The sequence below is a fragment of the Myxocyprinus asiaticus genome, chromosome 14, assembly GCF_019703515.2.
Source record: "Myxocyprinus asiaticus isolate MX2 ecotype Aquarium Trade chromosome 14, UBuf_Myxa_2, whole genome shotgun sequence".
In the NCBI taxonomy this organism is placed as follows: domain Eukaryota; kingdom Metazoa; phylum Chordata; class Actinopteri; order Cypriniformes; family Catostomidae; genus Myxocyprinus; species Myxocyprinus asiaticus.
In genome coordinates this window covers 26,438,950-26,462,244 of record NC_059357.1, presented here as the reverse complement: position 1 = coordinate 26,462,244, position 23,295 = coordinate 26,438,950, and the positions used below count along the sequence as shown (strand labels likewise).

At 42.0% G+C, this 23,295-nt stretch overlaps 1 protein-coding gene and 1 long non-coding RNA gene across 2 annotated transcripts in view; one reads left to right on the top strand and one right to left on the bottom strand.

The window, feature by feature from the left end:
* abcc6b.2 (ATP-binding cassette, sub-family C (CFTR/MRP), member 6b, tandem duplicate 2) overlaps positions 1 to 23,295 on the top strand; it is a 70,204-nt gene that overhangs the window by 43,695 nt on the left and 3,214 nt on the right. The window contains exons 9-29 of the mRNA XM_051715560.1: positions 5,296 to 5,473; positions 5,579 to 5,740; positions 5,874 to 5,966; positions 7,291 to 7,494; positions 7,995 to 8,141; positions 13,230 to 13,317; positions 14,605 to 14,674; positions 14,805 to 14,931; positions 15,018 to 15,194; positions 15,963 to 16,130; positions 16,321 to 16,504; positions 16,600 to 16,672; positions 18,326 to 18,434; positions 18,716 to 18,923; positions 20,084 to 20,394; positions 20,495 to 20,694; positions 22,047 to 22,173; positions 22,279 to 22,380; positions 22,483 to 22,629; positions 22,712 to 22,870; positions 23,049 to 23,215. Of these exons, the coding sequence (XP_051571520.1) occupies positions 5,296 to 5,473; positions 5,579 to 5,740; positions 5,874 to 5,966; positions 7,291 to 7,494; positions 7,995 to 8,141; positions 13,230 to 13,317; positions 14,605 to 14,674; positions 14,805 to 14,931; positions 15,018 to 15,194; positions 15,963 to 16,130; positions 16,321 to 16,504; positions 16,600 to 16,672; positions 18,326 to 18,434; positions 18,716 to 18,923; positions 20,084 to 20,394; positions 20,495 to 20,694; positions 22,047 to 22,173; positions 22,279 to 22,380; positions 22,483 to 22,629; positions 22,712 to 22,870; positions 23,049 to 23,215 (3,201 nt within the window). The remainder of the gene's footprint in view (positions 1 to 5,295; positions 5,474 to 5,578; positions 5,741 to 5,873; positions 5,967 to 7,290; positions 7,495 to 7,994; positions 8,142 to 13,229; positions 13,318 to 14,604; positions 14,675 to 14,804; positions 14,932 to 15,017; positions 15,195 to 15,962; positions 16,131 to 16,320; positions 16,505 to 16,599; positions 16,673 to 18,325; positions 18,435 to 18,715; positions 18,924 to 20,083; positions 20,395 to 20,494; positions 20,695 to 22,046; positions 22,174 to 22,278; positions 22,381 to 22,482; positions 22,630 to 22,711; positions 22,871 to 23,048; positions 23,216 to 23,295) is intronic.
* On the bottom strand, positions 5,677 to 23,163 carry LOC127451130 (uncharacterized). Its single transcript, XR_007899064.1, has 6 exons — positions 23,036 to 23,163; positions 22,680 to 22,797; positions 22,458 to 22,589; positions 15,006 to 15,162; positions 14,583 to 14,889; positions 5,677 to 5,758 (listed from the first exon to the last, which is right to left on the bottom strand). It is a non-coding gene; the product is annotated as an uncharacterized LOC127451130 (long non-coding RNA).

Sequence of the window (23,295 nt, the reverse complement as noted above, 5' to 3'; positions counted from 1 at the left end):
AATGAATCTACACGTTCTTTCTGTTCATTCTGCCTATTGACTGGGGTTTGTTTTAGAAAGTATTTTCTGTTATGCAATTTTGCCTCACAAAATTTGTACAGAAGCACCGGACTTGAGCAATCCGACGGTAAAGTTGTCGCGGGGACTCTCGTAGGCGTACATGGACTGTTTGAGTTTAGAGGGATGGATGCCTTTTGGCGCTGTCGTGCATGGGGTTAATGCACGCGTTTTTCTTTTTTCTGTTTGTTTTGTTTGGGGGGGGAGTTCAAGGTTTGATTGTTGCACTAATGTTAGAATGTGGTCTTTATAATCTCATTTTTGACACACAATAATTTTTTTTCTGATATACATAATGTGTCAAATGTTAATATGAATGGGTTATCTTTCTCCACGTGGAATGTGAATGGGTTGGGGCACCCCATAAAAATAAGGAAGGTTATTTCTTTTCTTAAGCGTAAGAAATATGAAATAGTGTTTCTTCAAGAAACTCATCTTTCCTCGCAAGAAGCTGAAAAATTAGAGAAGATATGGGGTGGGCATGTTTTCTTTAGTGCTGGCTCAAATAAGAGCAGGGGAGTCATTACACTGATAAGTAAACATATACAATTCAAATGTTTCAAACAGATTAAAGATAAATTAAGAAGAGTCATTATTGTTTTAGCAGAAATTCAGGGGCAAAGGTTGATTTTGACTAATATTTATGCACATAACGCTGATGATCAGGGCTTTTTTATAGATCTTGAAGGGATGTTGCTAGCTGCTGGCACCCCTCATGATATAATGTTGAGAGGAGACTTTAATCTTTTGATGGACTCTGTCCTCGATCATAGTGGAGCAAAAGTGTGTAAGCCCCCTAGAGCAACACTGCACAGGATGTGTAAAAATCTTGGTCTTGCAGATATTTGGCGACTTTTGAACCCATCTGGTAGGGACTATTAAATTTTTTCATCAGTCCATAAGATTTATTCTAGAATAGATTTTTTTAATATCTAAGTCCCTCATTTAATCTGTTGTGGGTTGCTCAATTGGAAAAATCTTAGTCTCAGGTCATGCCCTGGTAAGTTTAGAGGTGTTGCCACATATGGAGAAAAGAAATCATATAGTTGGCACTTTAATGTATCCCTTTTGCAAAATCCTGAATTCCAACATATGTTAAAGGCTGAAATTAATGTTTATATGGAGACCAACTGGTCCTCAGTATCCTCTGTGGGCGTGGCTTGGTAGGCACTTAAGGCGGTTCTTAGGGGCCGGATCATACAGTACGCCTCATTCTTTAAAAAATCCGAAGCACAAGAACTCGTGGAGTTGGAAGGGAATATTAAAAGTGCTGAAGCAGAGCTGAAGTGCCGAATGTCGTCTGATGGCCTCAGAGAATTGACCCGATTGAAATACAGATATAATACCATTTTGTCGCGGAAAGTGGAGTTTTGGTAATTCAGGGCAAGACAGTCATATTTTGAGTCGGGGGACAAAGCAGGAAAACTTTTGGCTAGATATATAAAGACGAGAGAGTCTTTTCCTACTATTCCCTCAGTGAAATCTGCTGGTGGTGAAATATTTACCTCAGCCATTGATATTAATAGTGCTTTTAAAGAGTTCTATCTTGATCTTTTTAGTTCCACGTCTTTGTCTACTGATGAAGATATTAGAAACTTTGTGGAACTTCTAGAACTCCCTAAATTGATGACTGAACAAAAAAATTCTCTTGATTCTGAGAAAACCTTGGAGGAGCTTGACGAGGTAATTAAGGCCCTGTCTACAGGCAAGGCTCCAGGGCCAGATGGCTTTGCCGATGAATTTTTTAGATCTTATGCTACAGAACTGGCTCCACTTTTGCTAGAAGTTTATACGGAATCATTAAAGGATGGAAAACTTCCGCCAACCACGACAAAGCTTGACACAAGCGAGTGTAAGAGTTACCGTCCAATTTCCCTGATCCAGCTAGATGTTAAAATATTGTCAAAAATTTTGGATAACCGATTAAGTAAAGTTATGACATCTCTTATACATTTAGATCAAGTGGGGTTTATTCGGGGCCGCAGCTCTTCTGATAACATTAGGTGTTTCATCAATATCATGTGGTCAGTGGTGAATGATCAGACTCCTGTAGCTGCCATCTCACTTGACGCCGAAAAGGCATTTGATATGGTAGAATGAGATTATCTTTTTAAGATTTTGGAAATATACATGTTCGGGAATACTTTTATTGGATGGATTAAGTTACTTTATAGACAACCTGTAGTGGCGGTACAAACAAATGGATTAATTTCAGATTATTTTACTCTTGATAGGGGCACCCGGCAGGGTTGCCTTCTTTCCCCATTATTGTTCTGTCTTGCCCTGGAACCATTAGCAGCCGTGATAAGAAAGGAGGAGGATTTTTCAGGGGTGATGGTGGGAGGAATGGCGCATAAGCTTCTGCTTTACGCAGATTATATTTTATTATTAATCTCTGACCCCACTAGATCTTTGCCTTGCCTCCTCAGAATTATTAATTCCTTTTCTAAGTTCTCAGGATACAAAGTCAATTGGTCTATATCCGAAGCTTTGGCTCTGACAGCATACTGCCCAGTAACGGCTTTCTAGCCGGGCGCCTTCCAATGGCCCAAACAGGGCATTAAGTATTTGGGTATTTTATTCCCAGCAAATTTGTCTGATTTAGTTAGTTAATTTTGTCCCTTTAATGAAAAGGTTTTCGAGCGATGTGGGCAGGTGGGCTCCATTACATTTATTGATGATTGGGAAGGTTAATGTTATTAAAATGAACTGTATTCCAAAATTCAACTACCTGGTACAGTCACTCCCTATAGATGTCCCCCTCTCTTATTTCAAGCAATCTGAGAGCATAATGAAGTCTTTCATTTGGGATGGTAAGCGTCCCAGATTACATTTCAGTAAACTGCACAGGCCGACTGACAAAGGTGGGCTAGGCCCACCCAAGATTTTGTTTTATTATTATGAGTTCAGTCTCAGACATTTGGCTCATTGGTCACTTCCACCTGAATGAGCCCCTCCCTGGCTTTGTATTGAACAGGAAGTTCTTGCCCCTATTTTTCCATTGCAAAGCCTTTCTATCAATCTAACCGAAGAAGTTAAACTATACCCCATTATCTCGCATTTGCACTCGGTATGGACAAAAGTGCCCAGAGTGTTTAATTTGGATATTTATTTAATGTTGCCTCGAGCTTATGGCTGAACCCTAAACTACGTATCAGTAAGTCCCCTTTCTGCTGGTCAGAGTGGATTGTGAGGGGGGTTACTACACTCAGTGACCTATATGAGGGTAGTGTGTTGAGATCCTTTGAAAATATGGTTCAACATTTTGGGATCCCCAGATCTCAGTTTTTTAGGTATCTACAGCTGCGTCACTTGCTCTGTACTGTTTTTGGGAATAGCATTCACCCCCCTAAAGTGGCAGATACTATGAGATTGGTGATTACTGCTTTTGGAAAAGATCACGAGGCATCAGTGTATTACTCCCTGTTGATTCAGAGTCTGGAGGATGGAACCTTGACCTCTCTCAAGAGATTATGGGAGAAAGATTTAAACTTGGAATTGGAGGAAGGAGAGTGGGCTGGAATTCTAAAAAACGTCAAGACTGCATCTAGAGACGCAAGGGTGCACCTTATGCAATTCAAGATTTTACATTGGTTCTATTGGACCCCCTCTAGATTGTATAGGCTTGGTCTTAAAGACACACCCACCTGCTGGCGATGCCAATCAGAGGATGGAGACATAACCCATGTCTTTTGGGGTGTGTTGAGATTCAGGAGTTTTGGCTGAAGATTCAGAGTCTGGTGTGTGAGATATTAGGCACCTGGGTATCATTTTGCCCCAGACTCTGTATGGTGGGTGATGGGGCGGTCATTGACATTGAAATTAGACACATAAAGAGTTGGGTCTTAACCAGTGTCATGATCGCCAGACCGATCATTCCAAGGGGCTGGAGGTCAGCTGGAGCACCCTCCTTTTAGGAGTGGTGCTTGGAGATGGGAAGGGTGGCAGCCTTTGAGGAGGGGTTGTTTAGAAGAATGGGGAAATACAATGGGTTTGTGGAGAAATGGGGAGGGTATATATCATTTATGGATGGGTGGTTATTTTTATTATATTTGTATTTGTTTATTTATTTTTTTTGTGTCTGTGTGTCTATATAATTTATGACCACTGGGATGTTGTTGGGGCCAGGTTGGGGATTGGGAGGGAGAGGGGTAATAGTGGGGGTTAAGACTGATTCTGTGTATATATGTTTTGTTTTTCTGTGTTCATTTATGAGAATCAATAAAAATTGTTAATCTGAAAAAATAAAAGCCCATCCTGGTTTGGAAATGGCCACTGATTACTACATAGATATTCCTTACTTTCATTGGATAGTTGAAAAACGCCCATCCTGGTTTGGAAACACCCACTGATTATTACTACATAGAGATTCCCTACTTTCATTGGATAGTTGAGAAACGCCCATCGTGGTTGAGAAATGTCCACTGATTACTACATAGAGATACCCTACTTTCATTGGATAGTTGAGAAACGCCCATTCTGGTTTGGAAACGCCCACTGATTACTACATAGAGATTCCCTACTTTCATTGGATATTTTAAAAATGCCCATCCTGGTTTGGAAACACCCACTAATTACTTCATAGAGATTCCCTACTTTCACTGGTAGTTGAGAAACGCCCATCCTTGTTGGGAAACGCCCACTGATTACTACATTGAGATTTCCTACTTTCATTGGATCGTTGAAAAATGCTCAGTCCGGTTTTAAAACATCCACAGATTGGGAAACACCCATTATTGTTCCGCAGAGACCTATATTTCATAAAAAATGTTAAGGATGGTTCACCCAAAATGTACAAATTCTGTCATCATTTACTCAGCCCCATGTCGTTCCAAACCTATTTGATTTTCTTTCTTTTGTGGAACACAAAAGGAGATGTTAGGCAGAATGACAGCCTCAGTCACCATTCACTTTCATTGAATGGAATAAAGATGCATTTAAAGTGAATGGAGACTGAGGCTGTCATTCAGTAGCATCCTGCCTAACATCACCTTTTGTTTTCCACGGGGAAAAAAATATAGTTTTGGGACAGGTTTGGAACCACATGAGGGTGAGTAAATGATGACAGAATTTTCATTATTGTGTGAACTATCCCTTTAATGTTCACCAATTGATTGTGTTTGAAAAGTTTTTATCTAAGAGTCTAAGAGATATGTACAGAAACAAATGCCACTGTTTGTGTCCCACTTTTTCTCTGTAAAGCTCTGTTACTCATATCATTGTTTTCACACTCTTCAGTCTACTACTTGGCTTTGTGAGGGATGAAGACGCCCCCTTGTGGAAGGGTTACCTCTATGCCTTTCTGATGTTCCTGTTGTCTTGTCTGCAGTCTCTGTTTAACCATCAGTACATGTATACCTGCTTCACAGTGGGCATGAGGGTTAAAACTGCAGTCATGGGCCTAGTGTACAGGAAGGCAAGTATCTTATCTGTTCAACAATTTATGCAAGACCTCCATAGTGACTGGAGCTCTGAGCTCCTAATGGAACAACAGTTATTTGATTCTGTCTGGTCTCCTCAGTCTCTGGTCATCAACAGCGCGGCCCGTAGAACGTGTACAGTCGGAGAGATAGTGAACCTGGTTTCTGCAGACACTCAGAAGCTCATGGACTTTGTGGTGTACTTCAATGCATTGTGGGTTGCTCCGATTGAAATCGCCTTGTGTCTTTTCTTTCTTTGGCAGGTGAATGATTGATGCTTTCTGAAAATAAAAAAGACAAAATTGCTGTTCATGTTAAATATCTTCTAATTAAAACTGGGGAGAGATACATTGCATTGTCAGATTTAAAATTCATTTTCAAATTCTCCCTGCACAGCGTCTTGGCCCATCTGCCTTGGCAGGCATTGCCACAGTGATTCTGATCTTCCCTTTGAATGGGTTTATTGCCAAAATGAGAAGCAAGCTCCAGGTATTGTCTTGTTCAATTCAAATAGATGTAGAAAGTCAAACAGATGATGCAGACTATGGTTGTTTCTTAAACAGTATTTTTGTACTGTTGAGAAGCAAAATTTAATAAGATATTTAAAAAAAAATCTGAGAATAATTCTTGGATTAAGTTAATTTTTCTTACCGTATTAGTAAATTGTTTTTTCTTGTTTTAAGCAAAACTCTAACAAAATTTTGTGAGGTTTACGCTGAAAAATAAAATACAAAATTGCCAGTGGGCTAAGAAACAAAAACTTAAAGGAATATTCCTGGTTCAGTACAAATTAAGCTCAATTGACTGCGTTTGTTGCATAATATTGATTACCACAAAAATTATAGGCACTCACAATTGAAATGAATGGGTCCAATTCATAAATGTTAAAATACTGTTTTTAAAATCCACAAGACATAAACGAGATGCAAGTAATTATGATTTTAGTGTGATAAAATTGCTTACTAACCTTTTCTGTGTAGTTATATCCAATTTTACAACTTCATTGCCATGGCGACGTAATGTCAACAGACCCTAAAATGACTGTTTAAGCAACTTTACAGCTCAAATAATTTTGAGTTTTAGCATAATAATTAATGTAAGTGCTTTTATAAAATTATAAGCTTCACATTTCTGCCTTAAAACCCTCCAAAAATTGGCCTCATTCACTTCCATTGTAAGTGCCTCACTTTAACTTCGGTTTTTGCTTTTTTTCTAAAGAAAAGGATGGATGAGTCTAAATAATTTTTTGTGGTAATCAATATTATGCCACAAATGCTGTCACTTGAACTTAATTTGTATTGAGCCTGGAATATTCCTTTAATTCAATAAATATTGACTGAAAACAAGTTATCTTACAAAATTTTTCATCTCAAGTAAATGTTTCATGTTTTAAGAATGTTTAGATATTTGTTCTGCAAAACAAGACAAAAATATCCATTAACAAAATCATTTTTTGCAGTGTAGGAACTGCATCATGTCTACAGCTGGTTTAAATCATACAAGGGAAAGTGTGGACATGCGGTCTATGTGTTTTCCTGTCTTTTGTTGCTTTCATGTTATGGCAAAATGACTGCAAAGGATTTTCCTTTGTTGTAAATGTGAAATGTCTTTATTTGCTCTGTCTCAAACATCCCAAAAATTTGAAAATCGCCCATATACAGCAGCTTCTTTCTGGTCTTGTGTACAAACAATGAGTTTGCTTCCATGATTCTCAGTATATGCTAAGAACCATGTGTTTTCAGTTTGATTATTATTACCATGTCTGTGCACAATGGAACTGAATGCATGTTTTTATCTTTTTGGCTGGTCTCAGGAGGTCCAGATGAGGTACATGGATGGACGCATTAAGCTTATGAATGAGATCTTGAGTGGAATAAAGATCCTAAAGTTTTTCGCCTGGGAGAAAGCCTTCCGCGAACGTGTTCTCAGCTACAGAGAAAAAGAGCTCAATGCCCTGAAGAAGTCTCAGATTCTGTACTCAATATCCATTGCTTCCTTCAACTCCTCCACTTTCCTGGTACATTCACAAAAACATCATCATCTCAACACATTAAAGGGATAGTTCACTCAAAAATTTTAATTCTGTCAATATGACTTTCTTCTGTGGAACACAAATGGTGTTTAAAAAGTTGCCATATAATGAAAGTGAATAATGACTCCGGTCTGTCAAGCTTTATAAAAAAAAAAAAAAAAAAAAAAAAACTCAGCATAAAACTACAAAGTAATCGATACAACTCATGTGCTATGTTCTAAGTCTTCTGAAGCTATACGATCACTTTTTGCGATGAACAGAACTAATTATTATTATATGGAAAATAAACCCTGTGAATATAAAAAAAAAAAAAATTTTGTCTTCCACAGCAGTTAGAAAGTATAGGGTTTTAAAGTAAATAATGAGAGAATGTTCATTTGGGGGTGAATTATTCCTTTAATATAGTCTTAATGTGTGTATAGTAATTCAGTTAGCAATGCTGTGCTTGCTTTTCAAGCTCAAAAATGTCATCCGTTTGCCCTCAGATTGCGCTTTCCATGTTTGGAGTATACGTGCTGATTGATGATAAAAATGTTCTGGATGCTCAGAAGGTCTTTGTGTCCATGGCCCTCATCAACATTCTCAAAACGCCGCTCAGTCAACTGCCCTTCGCAATGAGCACTACCATGCAGGTGAGACTGACCACGGCACTGGCATTTCAAACATCCAAGCAGGGCCTTTTCTAGCTTTAGAAAAGGCTTCTCCCCCTCTTGCACTGGTGAAGTGCAGAGAACACCCCTGGGTGCTTCAGCAGCTAAAATAGTATATTTTCCCTTCTTAAAAAAGTGGCATTAAAGGAGAGCATCTTTTTAAAGATGCCTCTCCGTTTGTGTGTATTTCCTGGTTGCGGTCGTTACCTCTCCGCTTCCAGTGGCCACGATCGTGGTCTTACGTGCTTGGGCGCTGCCCACGCGGAGACAGCGTTCATGGACGGGTCATGTTCTCACTGCGAGAGCGTGACAATGGCAATGTTGCAGTTGTGGTTTTCCTTCGGAAAGACCACCCCAGTGGCTCTCCACCTCGGTCCTTCTACCTACAGGTTTGAGGCCGCGTCGGTTAGCACTGGGGGCCATTTGGGGACTCCAATGGGAGCCACTCTGCCGGGTAACTCCCCACGGACCTCCCATTCCCCAGTACACTCGTTAGCCCGTTGGGATGAGACTGCCGGCTCGTCTCAGGGCGAGTTTGCGATCTCGTTTCGGTGCTTGCGAAGTGGATGAGCTCTCGATTGCAGCATCGGAGAGTGGGCTGTCCAGTCTGACGCTGAGGACTCGACTGGGCTCCCACCTTTGGGTGTGGTCACCCAGTCGCAGCCTGACACGCAGCTGGCAGCCATGCTTGCCCGGGCGGCTGCGTGTGTCAGGCTGGAGTGGAACCCTCCACCTCCCCTGAACCTTCGCAGCCTGACGATTGGTTCTCTACGGCCGCACCCCGCCATGGTCCCTTTCTTCCCGGAGGTGCACGAGGAGCTCACGAGGTCGTGGCGGGCACCTTTTACTGCCTGGACCCAGTCTCTGAGCTCCTCCACTCTCACTACCCTCGATGGTGGGGCTGCCAGGGGGTACTCGGCGATTCCCCAAGGTGGTTGTGGTACACCTGTCCCCGCAAAGCGCCAGCACCTGGCAGGGCCGCCTGAGACCCCCATGCAGCGCCTGTAGGGTTATGTAATCTCTGGTGGCTGAGGACTGCTGTGCCACTGGAGAGGCCGCCTCCGCCCTGCATGCCATGGGTCTCCTGCAAGTGTACCAAGCCAAGGCGCTAAAAGAACTGCACGAGGGTAGTTCTGACCTGGGATTGATGCAGGAGCTGCGCTCTCCGGGCTACGAAGGTCATGGTGCGGTCTCTCGGGCAGGCGATGTCTATCCTGGTGGTCCAGGAGCGGCACTATGGCTCAGCCTGGTCGAGATGATAGAGGCTGACAAGGCACGGTTCCTTGACACCCCCATTTCCCAGGTCAGCCTGTTCAGCGACACCGCCGAGGACTTCGCCCAGCAGTTCTCTGCGTTGAAGAAGCAGACAGAGGCTATACAGCACATCCTGCCCCGGCGTGGCTCAAGACCCCGCACCCCATCTGCTCGTCACCAAGGGCATTCTCCTGCAGCAACAGCACCGGCTCTGCCACAGCCTGCCCCCGTGGCCCAGCCCCAGCATGGAGCCCACCGCAGGAAGCAGACGCCACCCCTCTCACGGCCGGCTGCCAAGAACCCAAGGAAGACTTCGAAGTGCCTCTGAGATGGGTGACCCTGGGGTGAGGAGACCCACTTCTATGGAGCTGGTGGACAGACCACTCCATCCCCCGGTGGAGAGCCGGGAGGAGACTCTTTTGTTTCATTTTTCGCCGCATGCCCAAGAGGCTGCGGTACCCAAAACTTCAACAAAAGAGTGGTTTTCTTGTTCCCTGGGTCACATGTCAGGTGCGCACGGCCGTCATCACGTCCACCGTCCCATTTTGGCAGGTTCGGCGCTCCGGCGGCGGACCCCCCTCCCCGTGCATGGTTACGACGGATGCATCCAAGACGGGCTGGTGTGCCGTATGTAACGGGCACACAGCCGCCGGCTCCTGGACTGGCCCGCGGCTGCGTTGGCACATCAACTGCCTTGAGTTGTTGGCAGTACTGCTCGCCCTGCGGAGGTTCAGGCCGTTGATCCAGGGCAAGCACGTGTTGGTCCGGATGGACAACACAGTGACGGTAGCGTACATCAACTATCAAGGCAGTCTATGCTCCCGTTGCATGTCACAACTCGCCCACCGTTTCCTCCTCTGGAGTCAGCAGCGCCTCAAGTCACTGCGAGCCACTCACATCCCGGGCGACCTCAACACCGCGGCGGACGCGCTGTCACGACAGGCTACGCTCAGGGGAGAGTGGAGACTCCATCCCCAGGTGGTCCAGCTGATTTGGAGTCGATTCAGTCGAGCACAGGTAGACCTGTTTGCTTCCTGGGAATCATCCCACTGCCCGCTTTGGTACGCCCTGACTGAGGCACCCCTCGGTATAGATGCGCTGGCACACAGCTGGCCCCCGTGATTACGCAAATATGCGTTTCCCCCAGTGAGCCTACTTGCACAGCACTCTACTGGCCCACCCAGACATGGTTCTCGGACCTCACACTCCTCACGACAGACCCCCCCCCCTGCAAATTCCTCTGAGGAAGGACCTTCTTTCTCAGGGATGGGGCACCATCTGGCACCCGTGCCAGACCTCTGGAATCTCCACGTCTGGCCCTTGGACGGGACGCAGAAGACCTAAGTGGCCTATCACCTGCAGTGGTAGACACGATCACTCAGGCTAGGGCTCTGGTGCCTATATGCCTTGAAGTGGCGTCTGTTCGCTAAGTGGTGTTCTTCCCGACGCGAAGACCCCAGAGATGCGCAGTTGGATCGGTGCTTTCCTTCCTGCAGGAGAAGCTGGAGGGGCAGCTGTCCCCCTCCACCTTGAAGGTGTATGTGGCCGCCATTTCGGCACATCACAATGCAGTGGATGATAAGTATTTGGGGAAGCACGACTTGATCATCAGGTTCCTGAGAGGTGCTAGGAGGTTGAATCCCTCCAGACCGCACCTCATCCCCTCATGGGACCTCTCTGTAGTCCTTCGGGGTCTACGGGGGAACTCCCTTTGAGCCTCTGGAGTCAGTTGAGCAAAAGGCACTCTCTTTGAAGACTGCCCTCCTGACTGCGCTCACTTCTACCAAGAGGGTAGGGGACCTGCAGTCGTTCTCTGTCAGCGAATCGTGCCTGGAGTTCGGTCCGGGTTACTCTCACGTGATCCTGAGACCCCGACCGGGCTATGTGCCCAAGGTTCCCACGACCCCTTTAAGGGATCAGGTGGTGAACCTGCAAGCACTGCCCCAGGAGGAGGCAGACCCAGCCTTGGCGTTGCTGTGTCCGGTGCGTGCTTTACGCATCTATTTGGATCGCACACAGAGCTTTAGAAGCTCCGAGCAGCTTTTTATCTGCTTTGGTGGACAGCGGAATGGAAGCGCTGTCTCCAAACAGAGGATCGCCCACTGGGTCGTTGACGCCATTGTGATGGCATATGCCGCCCCCCGTGGGGTTACGAGCCCACTCTACTAGGAGTGAGCGGCCTCCTGGGCCCTGACCAGTGGCACCTCTTTGGCAGACATCTGCAGAGCAGCGGGCTGGGCAACACCCAACACCTTTGCGAGGTTCTACAATCTCCGGGTTGAGCCGGTTTCGTCCCATGTATTGTCAGGTACGAGCAGGTAAGTTCCGGGACAGCTGGCCGGGTGTACCACTTGCACATAGCACCTTTCCCCTCCATTGGGGTGAAGACGTGCGCTTTTGACTCCCAGTCGTGTTCACAAGCTGTGATCCCTGGATGACTTTCCTCCTTAGCCCTGTGGCAGACGAGTTTGCGGAGAAACTTGCTGCCGGCCCAGTATGTATGCTAATTAGGCCCTGTACTGGGGTAGGTGCTCCACATGTGCTGGGTCCCCGTAGGTGACCCCATGTGATATCTTCTGCTAAATCGTTTCCTCGGTAAACTGCGTCTTCCTTGGGCAGAGGCCCCTCTGCCCCGGTCACCATGTTTGTAGAACTCCTCCCCCATTGGGTAGGACATACCATGAGACTTATCCACATGACATACTTCCGACAAGACTCGGTAAGACCACGTGACATATATCCACACAAAATACCCCCCCTTCTCTGGTCGGGGTGTGGTCTCCACGGTGTCTTCCCCTTGGGAGTGACACCCCCCCCCCCGATGTAGACATTTATGGCCCCCAGTCGGTTAACAAATTCCACTCTTTTTGGGGAGAAAAAGAGGAAAAGAGGCCACGGCTGGGCTAGCCTGTCCCTAATTGTTTGGCAGTCGACTTGTTCACGAAGGACCGTTCGACGCTCATAAGAGCGTTGGGGCAGGTTACGTGACGGCCTGGTGCACTGGCTACGAGGCACAAAGCGGTCTGCCCATCTCGCACCGCCAGTCCACATAACATAGTTCAGCTAGTTGTGGCGTTTTGTATAGGGACCCCTAGTGTCACTACATCGACACAACGTCGAGTGAGCAACAGATAGGGAATGTCCTGGTTACTTTCGTAACCTCCGTTTCCTGATGGAGGGAACGAGACATTGTGTCCCTCTTGCCACAACACTGAACTACCTGGGAAATGGCCAGGGACCTTGTCTCGGCTCCTCAGCACAAAACCTGAATGAGTGGTTGCATACCAGCTCCTTTTATACCCGTATGTCCGGGGGAGTGGCATGCAAATTCCACTCGCCAATGCCCATTGGCCTTTTTAAAAAAAGCAGAGGTGTTTGGGGTTCCCAAGAGTGACCCCTAGTGTCACTACATTGACACAACGTCTCGTTCCCTCCATCAGGGAACGGAGGATACGAAAGTAAGGATACGAAAGTAACCAGGACGTTATTTATATTTATTTATATAGTTATTTATTGGTAATTTATTGTTATTTTTGATTAATTTAGTTAATTTTTTGCATTTTGTGAAATTCATATATTACATTTTTAAGTTATTTAAGTCAGACTGTATTGTGGTGTCATTCATGGATGGGCCTGGATCTGGGAGGGGGGAGTGGAGTTCCAAGTAGAAATTTGCTTAGGGCCCCCATATGCACAGAAATGGCCCTCCATCCAAGCAAGGGTTCAGCACTGTTCTCTATTTCCAGAACTGTTATACAGTATCTATAAACATGAAGTTTTTCATTTTTCTAAGATCTGAATATCATTGTTTCTAAGGCGGTTGTTTCTCTCAAACGTCTCGGGAAGTTTCTCTGTCAGGACGAGCTGAAACCCGATAATGTGGAGAATGTTCCCTACAATCCTGGTGAGTGCATTAACTTCTCATTGCTTTCAAACTTTCCCTTTTTGCAATTAAATTACTTTATAAGCCACAGATGGCTGACATTGCTATACATGTAAAGCAATAAAGAGATTTTTCCAATCAATATGAAGGTGGACCCCAAATCTGGTATCCCAGTAACAATAATAATAAAAGTTAAAGGGATATGAAAATTCTGTTATTATTTGCTCACCCTCATGTTGTTCCAAACCCGTATAACTTTCTTTACTCTGTGGAACACGTAGGGAGATGTAAGGCAGAATTACAGCCTCAGTCACCATTCACTTTCATTGCATCTTTTTTTCCACACAATAAAAGGGAATGGTGTCTGAGACTTACATTCTGCCTAAGAAAGTCATACAGGTTTTGGAACAACATGAGGGTGTGTAAATAAAGGCAGAATTTTTATTTATGAGTGAACTATCCCTTTAACTGATCTGTCAAAAAGACCTTAAAGAATGTTTTTGCAGTTCCTCTGCAAGAGGAGCCCATTTGTGCAGTCTATCAGTGACATTCATTTAAAGGCTGTAATTCCACAAACACGACAAGGAAATTGTGTGGGTATTATGTGGGTGTTGGCACTGGCTAAAATGCGTACTTATGACTTCATGCTGTGGTCAGTGTTGGGGGATTTTCAGCTTTTTATATTTAATTATATTTTTCCACATTTTATTGCATTATTTATTGCCTTATTTATTGCAACCTATTTAAAATAGATGTATTAAAAATAAAACATGAATATTCCTATTTTTATATTAGAGGTCAAAGAGAAGGTTTTGTGAGGAAGCCTCAGTCCTCCCACTTTTTCATAATCTAAAAGTCATTAATTACATAGTGAGGCCCATATATATCCTAAAGTATGCATGGTGGCTATAAAAACAATGCAGATGTATTAAGCAAAATAATGACCATAACTGTATTGCCTCTTTAACTCATGTTATGGTTTTAAAGGGATAGTTCACTCAAAAGTCCGTGAAAATCTTCCGTGGAACATAAAAGGAGGCAGAATGTTAAGGACTGACAGCCTCTATCACCATACACTTCTTACTGTATGGGAAAAAAGGATGCAATGGAAGTGAATGGTGACTGAGGCTAACATTCTGCCTGTCTTTTGAAAGAAACAAGAAAGAAAGCCATACAGGTGTGAAACAACATGAGGGAGAGTGTGACAGAAGTTTTGGATGAACTATCTCTTTAAGATATAGTTTCTTTCAGATGCAGTGCACTCTTAAACATAATGTAAATTTTACCAATGCATTTTATTTTTCTCAGATGTAGATGGTGTCATTATTGACAATGGTACTTTCAGCTGGTCTAGAGATGGCCCACCATTCCTTAGGAGGTGGGTGCCTTTTAATGTCTTTTATCACTCATATTAACAGTTAAAACATCAGCTGAAAGATCTTTTTAGATTCCATTATTCCTAAACATATGAAGATGGTAATCTGGCAATGGCTGATGTCTTTCTTCAGGATCAATGTGAAAGTGCAGCACGGTACACTGGTGGCTGTGGTAGGTCATGTGGGCAGTGGAAAATCTTCTCTTCTGTCTGCAATGCTGGGAGAGATGGAAAAGAAAAGTGGTCACGTAACAGTGAAAGTAAGGCATACAGGAACCATATTTGTGATTATATTGGCATCATTCACATAAGTTTCACATATAATTTTGCTAACACTTTCTTGCAGGGCTCTGTGGCTTATGTGCCTCAGCAGGCCTGGATCCAGAATGCCACTCTCAAAGACAACATTTTGTTTGGATGGGAAAAGAAAGACATCTGGTATAAGAAAGTGTTGGAGGCCTGTGCTCTCCTGCCAGACCTAGAGATCCTACCTGCAAGAGATGCCACAGAGATCGGAGAGAAAGTTAGATTTCTTAATATGGCATACCAAACGTCCTGTTTGTATTAAGACCACCTAATTTAAAGGGATAGTTCACCCAAAAATGAAAGTACTCTCATCATTTACTCACCATACCAGATGTGTATGACTTTCTTTCTTCTGAAGAACACAAACAAATATTTTTAGAAGAATATTTCAGCTCTGTAGGTCCTGATTAGTTTAACTAAATTATTATTTAGCTGATTAGTGAAACTAAACAGGCACCACATGTGACTTTCAGATGTAAGTGAATGTGAACTGTTTTTGAACTGTTTATCACCCACACCTATCATATCGCTTCTGAAGATATGGATTTAACCACTGGAGTTTTATGGATTACTTTTATATTTCCTTTATGATTTTGGAGCTACAAAGGTCTGGTCACCATTCACTTGCATTGTAAGGACCTACAGAGCTGAAATATTGTTCTAAAAATCTTTCTTTGTGTTCTTCTGGAATGCCATGAGGGTGAGTAAATAGTGAAAGAATTTTTATTTTTGGGTGAACTATCACTTTAAAGTGGCTGTACATTTACATTTATTCATTTAGCAGATGCTTTTAATCAAAGTGACTTGTCAATGAAAATACAGAGAAACAGAAACAATTAATTCAAAGGATAACACAATAGGAACATTATCTGACTTGTTTGTTAGCTAAGTGCTCCCAGAGCTGTGTTTGTAATTTTAGATTAACTTTGAACTGGCACAATTTGTTCCTATGATTTAAAAACAACAAGGTGTATGGTGTTCACAGGGGCTGAATCTGTCTGGCGGTCAGAAACAGAGAGTGAGTCTGGCACGTGCAGTCTACAGGAAGGCAGACATCTATTTGTTTGATGATCCCCTGTCAGCTGTAGATGCACATGTGGGTCAACACATCTTTGAAAGGGTCATTGGACCAAATGGAGTTCTTAAAAATAAGGTTTGTTCATTTTCATCAACTGAAACAAAATATTTGACCTGAAAAACAAAGTAGCCTTTATAATGCTACACTCTCTGTCACATTTTTTGCCAACTACTAGCAATAATCAAAGTATAGGCTTTCAAAAGAATAAAACAAACAAAATAAACTCTGTTTGCTTGATGATACTCTCCAATGCTCACTCAAACAGACTCGTATTCTAGTGACCCATGGGCTGAGCTTCCTGCCCCAGGCAGACCTGATCCTGGTAATGGTGGATGGAGAAATTACGGAGATGGGCTCTTATGCTGAGCTTCTGAGCAGGAAGAATGCCTTTGCTGACTTTGTTAAAGCCTTCGCTGGTAACGAACGTAAGGAGAGTTCCACCCACAGAGGTAAGATAAAGTATTCAGTGTCCAACTTGACTTAGGAGTCACAACAGCAACACTTTTTTTTTTATTTACTTAAACACAGATTCAAATTGTTTTAGGGACCAGGAAATCTGTCTCTCGTCTCAGCATGACAGACTTCTCCATTGACCTCTCCCAGGAGCAACTCATCAGGTGAAAGTAACCAAGTGTCTGTGTTGGGTCAATTACTTCTAACAATGTAATCTGGAACTAATTACAAATTACACAACATACATTTTAATCAGTAATGTAATCTGCTAGATTACACTTTTTAAAATTACTTTTGGATTACTTATTGCACGTTAATAGTGTTGGGTGTAATTGAATTACAAATTAATTAGTTATTGTAATCTAATTCCTTTTAGGAAAAAAGGAGTGTAATGCATAACATTTAAATTCTTGTAATCAGATTAGAGTTACTGACTTTCCATGAAAGTAATAACTTTTAAGTACAATACTTGGGTTACAAATATTTATTAAAAAAAATATATATATTTGCATTTCTGTGACAGCTGAAGGGTGTGCAACAATGAACAAGGAGAAAATAGGCATTATTTTGAATATGCTGAGCAGAAAAAAAAAACATTTTGACAAGTATTTTAGAAAGTAACTTAAAAGTAATTAGTAATGTGATTAAGTAATCAGTAAAGTAATCTGAATGTAATTTTAGAGTAGTTGTAGATTACTAGATTTATTGTAGATTACTTTTTTAAAATAACTTTCCCAACACTGCATGTTGATACTTAAAAAGATAGTTCACCCAAAAAGGAAATAATTTAATAATTTAATCACCCTCATGCCATCCCAGATTTATATGACTTTTTCTTCTGCTGAACACAAATTAAGATTTTTAGAAGAATATCTCAGCTCTGTATGTCCATACAATACAAGTGAATGGTGATCAGACCTTTCAAGCTCCAAAAATCACAAAGTCAGCATAAAAGTAATCCATATGACTTTGGGTGAGAACAGACCAAAATATAACTTCTTTTTCACTGTAAATCTTGACAGCAGTCTCCTTGACGATCATGATTTCAAGCTTGATTCTGCGCATGCTTCAAGCACTAGAAAGTGTAGCTTGAAATCATGATCATGCCTAGAAACTGCATGGCAAGATGTACAGTGAAAAAGGAGTTACATTTTGTTCTGTTCTCACCTAAAAACCAACTGGATTACTTCAGAAGACATTGATTAAACCACTTGAGTCATATGGATTACTGCCTTTGTGCTTTTTGGACCTTCAGACTTCTGGCCACCATTCACTTGTATTGAATGGACCTACAGAGCTGAAATATTCTTCTAAAAATCTTCATTTGTGTTCAGCAGAAGAAAGAAATTCATACACATCTGGGATGGCATGAGGGTGAGTAAATGATGAGAGAATTTTCATTTTATCCCTTTAAGTGTATTAAGTACCAATTTACACTCCTTTTATTAAACATGAGTAAACATGAAATCAAACAACAGTTTACTATTTTTCAGTCCCTGAGTCCACCCCCACCCCACTGATTCTTTGAAAGTCAAAATGGATAGTTAATGTAATCGATATGTAATCATGCAATCCATTAAAAAGTAACTGTAACTCGATTATGCACATTTAAACGTAATCAAATGTTATTACAAACAATTAATTTTTGTAAAATGATTACATAATCCAGCTCACATGTAATCCATTACTACCCAACACTGCCAGGTGTCCTCCTCTAATAAACTTACTTTGAGTAATTTACTGTAAATTGAAGCACAACAGTTGTTGAAGAGTACATATTAACTTTTCTGTCAATTCTTCGTTTTTCTTTAATGAAGTGGAGACATGGGAAGTGCCAGTATTCAAACCATTTCTGACACAGAACAAGAGCAGGACCAGGAGGAAGTTGGACAACTCACCCAGGCTGACAAAGCCCATACGGGGCGAGTAAGTGATACAGCCACATCTACAGATATTGCAAGCCAAAATACTGTATACTTTCACACATAACTAAACACCAAAAAGATTTTGTGTGGCTGGTCAGTTTTAGCTATGGGTCAAAAACAAGGGTTTCTTTAGCTCCTATATCATCACAGAGATCTAATTTTAACCCATGATGACAGGTCTTTGAGCTCCATTGTTCTGAGCACTATAATACCATCCAAGCATACACTATATCATCCAGAACTATGTTCCTCACTTTTTTCTCTTTATGATGGGTCACACAGGTGAAGCTAGAGATGTATGTGGAATATTTCAGGACCATTGGCCTGGCCTTCATCATCCCCATCATCTTCCTCTATGCGTTCCAGCAAGGTGCCTCACTGGCCTACAACTACTGGCTAAGGCTGTGGGCAGATGACCCTGTTATAAATGGAACACAGGTCGACACGGATCTAAAGCTTGGGGTTTTTGGAGCACTTGGCTTTGCACAAGGTTGGAAATCCTTCATGCTCCTAACGCTACAAAAATAATTTTCTTACACAGAATTTTTGTCTTGTTTTCCAGTATAAATATCTAAACATACCTTCTAAAAAATTACTTGAGAAGCAAAATTCCTTGACATATTTGTTTTTGTTTTTAAGACTTTTCAAGAAAAAACTGGGGTAAAATAAAGAAATATAAGCTTCAGGAGCCTGGGAAGCTCAGCGAGTATTGACGCGGACTACCACCCCTGGAGTCGCGAGTTCGAATCCAGGGCATGCTGAGTGACTCCAGCCAGGGCTCCTAAGCAACCAAATTGGCCCAGTTGCTAGGGAAGGTATAGTCACATGGGGTAACCTCCTCGTGGTCACTATAATGTGGTTCTCGCTCTCGGTGGGGCGCGTGGTGAGTTGTGCGTGTATGCCGTGGAGAATAGCGTGAATCCTCTACACGCGCTATGTCTCCACGTTAACGCGCTCAACAAGCCACGTGATAATATGTGCGGATTGACTGTCTCAGATGCGGAAGCAACTGAGATTCGTCCTCTGCCACCCGGATTGAGGCAAGTCACTACGAGGACTTCGAGTGCATTGGGAATTGGGTATTCCAAATTGAAAAAAAAAAAAAAAAAGACAAAAAAAGAAATATAAGCTTCATTCAAAGGGAAAACAAGTTTATTTTTCTAACCCTATTGGCCTATAAACCTCACATTTTGTTAAATATCTCTAAAAACAAGACTTAATATGTAATTTTGCTTCATAAGTAAATATTTTGTTTAAAGGATGTTTAGGTATTTTAACTGGAAAACAAGACAAAAATGCTGTATATATACACTATAATATATACAGTATATACACTCACAGACCACTTAATTAGGTACACCTGCACACCTACTTATTCATGCGATTATCTAATCAGCCAATCATGTGACAGCAGTGCAATGCATAAAATCATGCAGATACAGGTCAGAATGGGGAAAAATGTTATCTCAGTGATTTCGACCGTGTCACGATTGTTGGTGCCAGACGGGCTGGTTTGAGTATATCTGTAACTGCTGATATCCTGGGATTTTCATGCACAACAGTCTCTTGAGTTTAGAAGACCCTTCGGGGACATGAATTGTATTTCAATTCAATTGTTCTATGATCATTAACTGTGATATTGCATTGCAGGAATTGCAATTTTTGGGACTACTGTGGCTATTTCACTTGGAGGAATAATTGCATCCCGGCATCTTCATTTGGAACTTCTCAACAATGTACTTCACTCTCCCATGTCCTTCTTTGAGAGTACACCGAGTGGTAACCTTCTCAATCGTTTCTCTAAAGAGGTAGACGCCATTGACTGCATGATCCCTGATGGGCTGAAGATGATGCTGGGCTATGTGTTCAAACTGCTGGAGGTTTGCATTATCGTTCTGATGGCGACGCCTTTTGCAGGCGTGATCATACTGCCACTGACTCTTCTCTATGCCTTCATTCAGGTATGCTACTACAAATCACTCAGCATGCAAGAATCTTATAACTGGGAGAATCAGTGATCTATTTGACATCCTTCTCTTCTGTTCTATTCTGTGTTTACAGAGCTTCTATGTGGCTACTTCCTGCCAATTACGTAGACTAGAGTCAGTGAGTCGTTCTCCCATCTATACTCATTTCAATGAGACAGTCCAAGGAGCCAGTGTGATCCGCGCCTTTGGAGAGCAACCTAGATTTATCCTGCTAGCTAATGGCAGGGTCGACCACAACCAAACTTCCTACTTCCCAAGATTTGTGGCCACCAGGTCAGATCTTGTAATTAGAAGTCAAACTGTACCTGTATATATTTCTATAAAGACTAGTTACAGTACAAGTTAGCTTATAGAGCATGAATATAGAGTTAGTTTAGGCTGATGTGAACACACTACTTCAGAGGAACATTTTATTGCTAAAAGGTTGCCATTTCAAAGCTCAGCAGACTTAGTTGAGTTCTCAATTATATCTTAAGTATCAACTTTGTATCAGATGTTTATACTAAAGTTCCTTCGGAGAGATAGACACAAATGAGACAATTATTGACAAGCAGTAAGAGTAAAGATCCACATTATAAATTTGATATGGATAGCATAACTCAGATAATTTGGTCTTGGAAGAATTTAATGTGAAATTTGATGCAGTTGATTGAGATCATGTTAAAATCTGACTTTTGATTGTAGGCAATTTTGAGCAGTGTGACAAGATCTCTTTTGCAACTCTAGCAAGACACGTGAGATTATTGGGGTCTGTTTCTCAGGAGAAACATCTAAGAAACAGGAGAGTTAAAGGGTTAGTTCACCCAAAAAGGAAAATTCTTTCATCATTTACTCACCCTCATACCATCCCATATGTGTATGACTTTCTTCTGCTGAACACAAACAAAGATTTTTAGAAGAATATATCAGCTCTGTAGGTCCATACAATGCAAGTGGATGGTGACCAAAACTATGAATCCCCAAAAAGAAATCACATAAATCAGCATAAATGTAATCCATAAGACTCCAGTGGTTAAATTCATGTCTTCAGAAGTGATATGCTTGGTGTGGGGGAGAAACAGGTCAATATTTAAGTTATTTTTTACCATTAATCTCCACTTTAACCTTCACTTTCACATTCTTATTCTTTTGTTTTTGTTTTTTGGCAATTCGCATTCTTTTTGCATATCGCCACCAACTGGTCGGGACTGGTCAAAGGTGGAGATTTATAGTAAAAAAGGACTTAAATATTGATCTGTTTCTCACCCACACCTTTCATATTGCTTCTGAAGATATGGATTTAACCACTGGAGTCATATGGATTGCTTTTATGCTGCTGTTAAGTGATTTTGAAGATTTAAAGTTCAGGTCACCATTCACTTGCATTGTATGGCCTTACAGAGCTGAAATACTCTTCTAAAAATCTTTGTTTGTGTTCTACAAAAGAATGAAAGTCATACAAATCTGGAATGGTATGAGGGTGAGTAAATTATGAGAGAATTTTTGTTTTTGGTGAACTAATTCTTTAAACAAAGCTGACATTTGTTCTCTGTTTAATCTCATTGCTGTCTAGAAGAAGCAATTGAGATATAAAGGAGATTGCATCTGTAATTTTTGTAAAAATATCTTTCATGTGATTTCGATAGGTGGCTGGCAGTAAATCTTGAGTTCCTGGGTAACTTGCTGGTCCTTGCTGCAGCTATCCTCTCTGTAATGGGAAGAGCGACTTTAAGCCCTGGAATTGTGGGGCTTGCTGTATCCCACTCTCTTCAGGTAGGAAACACAAGAAGTAATCAATTTTGTCTTTAGAAATACTTTGGAAAAGACATTATTGTGAGTTTATTAGATGAGATCTTCTCAAGAAAAATCATATTGCAGGTAACAGGGGTCCTGAGCTGGATTGTACGGGCATGGACAGATGTTGAAAACAACATTGTTTCTGTTGAGAGAGTGAAGGAATATGCAGAAACACCAAAAGAGGTAGTCTCTCACTTTTTTTCTCCTAAATCCCCTTATACCACGGAACCAAAAGTATTTATTTGCGTCCTTGAGCTTACTTATTCTGCCTTTGGCTGTGCACAGGCTCCCTGGACATTAGAGGACACCCCACTCCCATTCGGCTGGCCCAAAACTGGCTCCATTGAATTCCAGGAATATGGACTTCAGTACCGCAGGGGTCTTGATTGGGCCTTGAAGGAAATTACCCTCAGTGTTAATGAGAGAGAGAAAGTAAATACCAACATTAGGTGAAAATAAAAAAGATTCATAACATTTTGTACTAGGTACTAAGATGTTCTCTGAATCCTCTCAGGTTGGAATTGTGGGAAGAACAGGGGCTGGAAAGTCATCTCTTGCTCTCGGAATCTTCCGGATCCTTGAGGCAGCAAAAGGAAAGATCTACATAGATGGGATAAACATTGCACAGATTGGACTGCATGAACTGAGGTCCCGCATCACCATCATCCCTCAGGTAGAGAACAATAGAGAAAGAAACAAACTGAATGAGTCTTTGAATACAATGAATTCTGAGAAAGAAAGAAAAAAGATGGGTGTGCAACTTCAAACTGGAGCTATAAACTGTATAAACTTGAATGAAGTCTGGTATCCTTCCAACAGGAATTACATAAAGGTTTACCTTTTTGCCATAGGATCCATTGCTGTTCTCAGGATCCTTGCGTATGAATCTGGATCCCTTTGATGGCTACACTGATGAGGAGGTGTGGAGAGCTCTGGAACTCGCACATCTCAAGAACTTTGTGTCTGGCCTGCCTGACAAACTGAACCATGAGTGTTCAGAGGGAGGAGAAAACCTCAGGTACAAACTCAAACTCCAACCTCTTCTTCTCAACAATGCTCTATACAGCAGTTGACTAATATCTCATGTGATTCTTACTG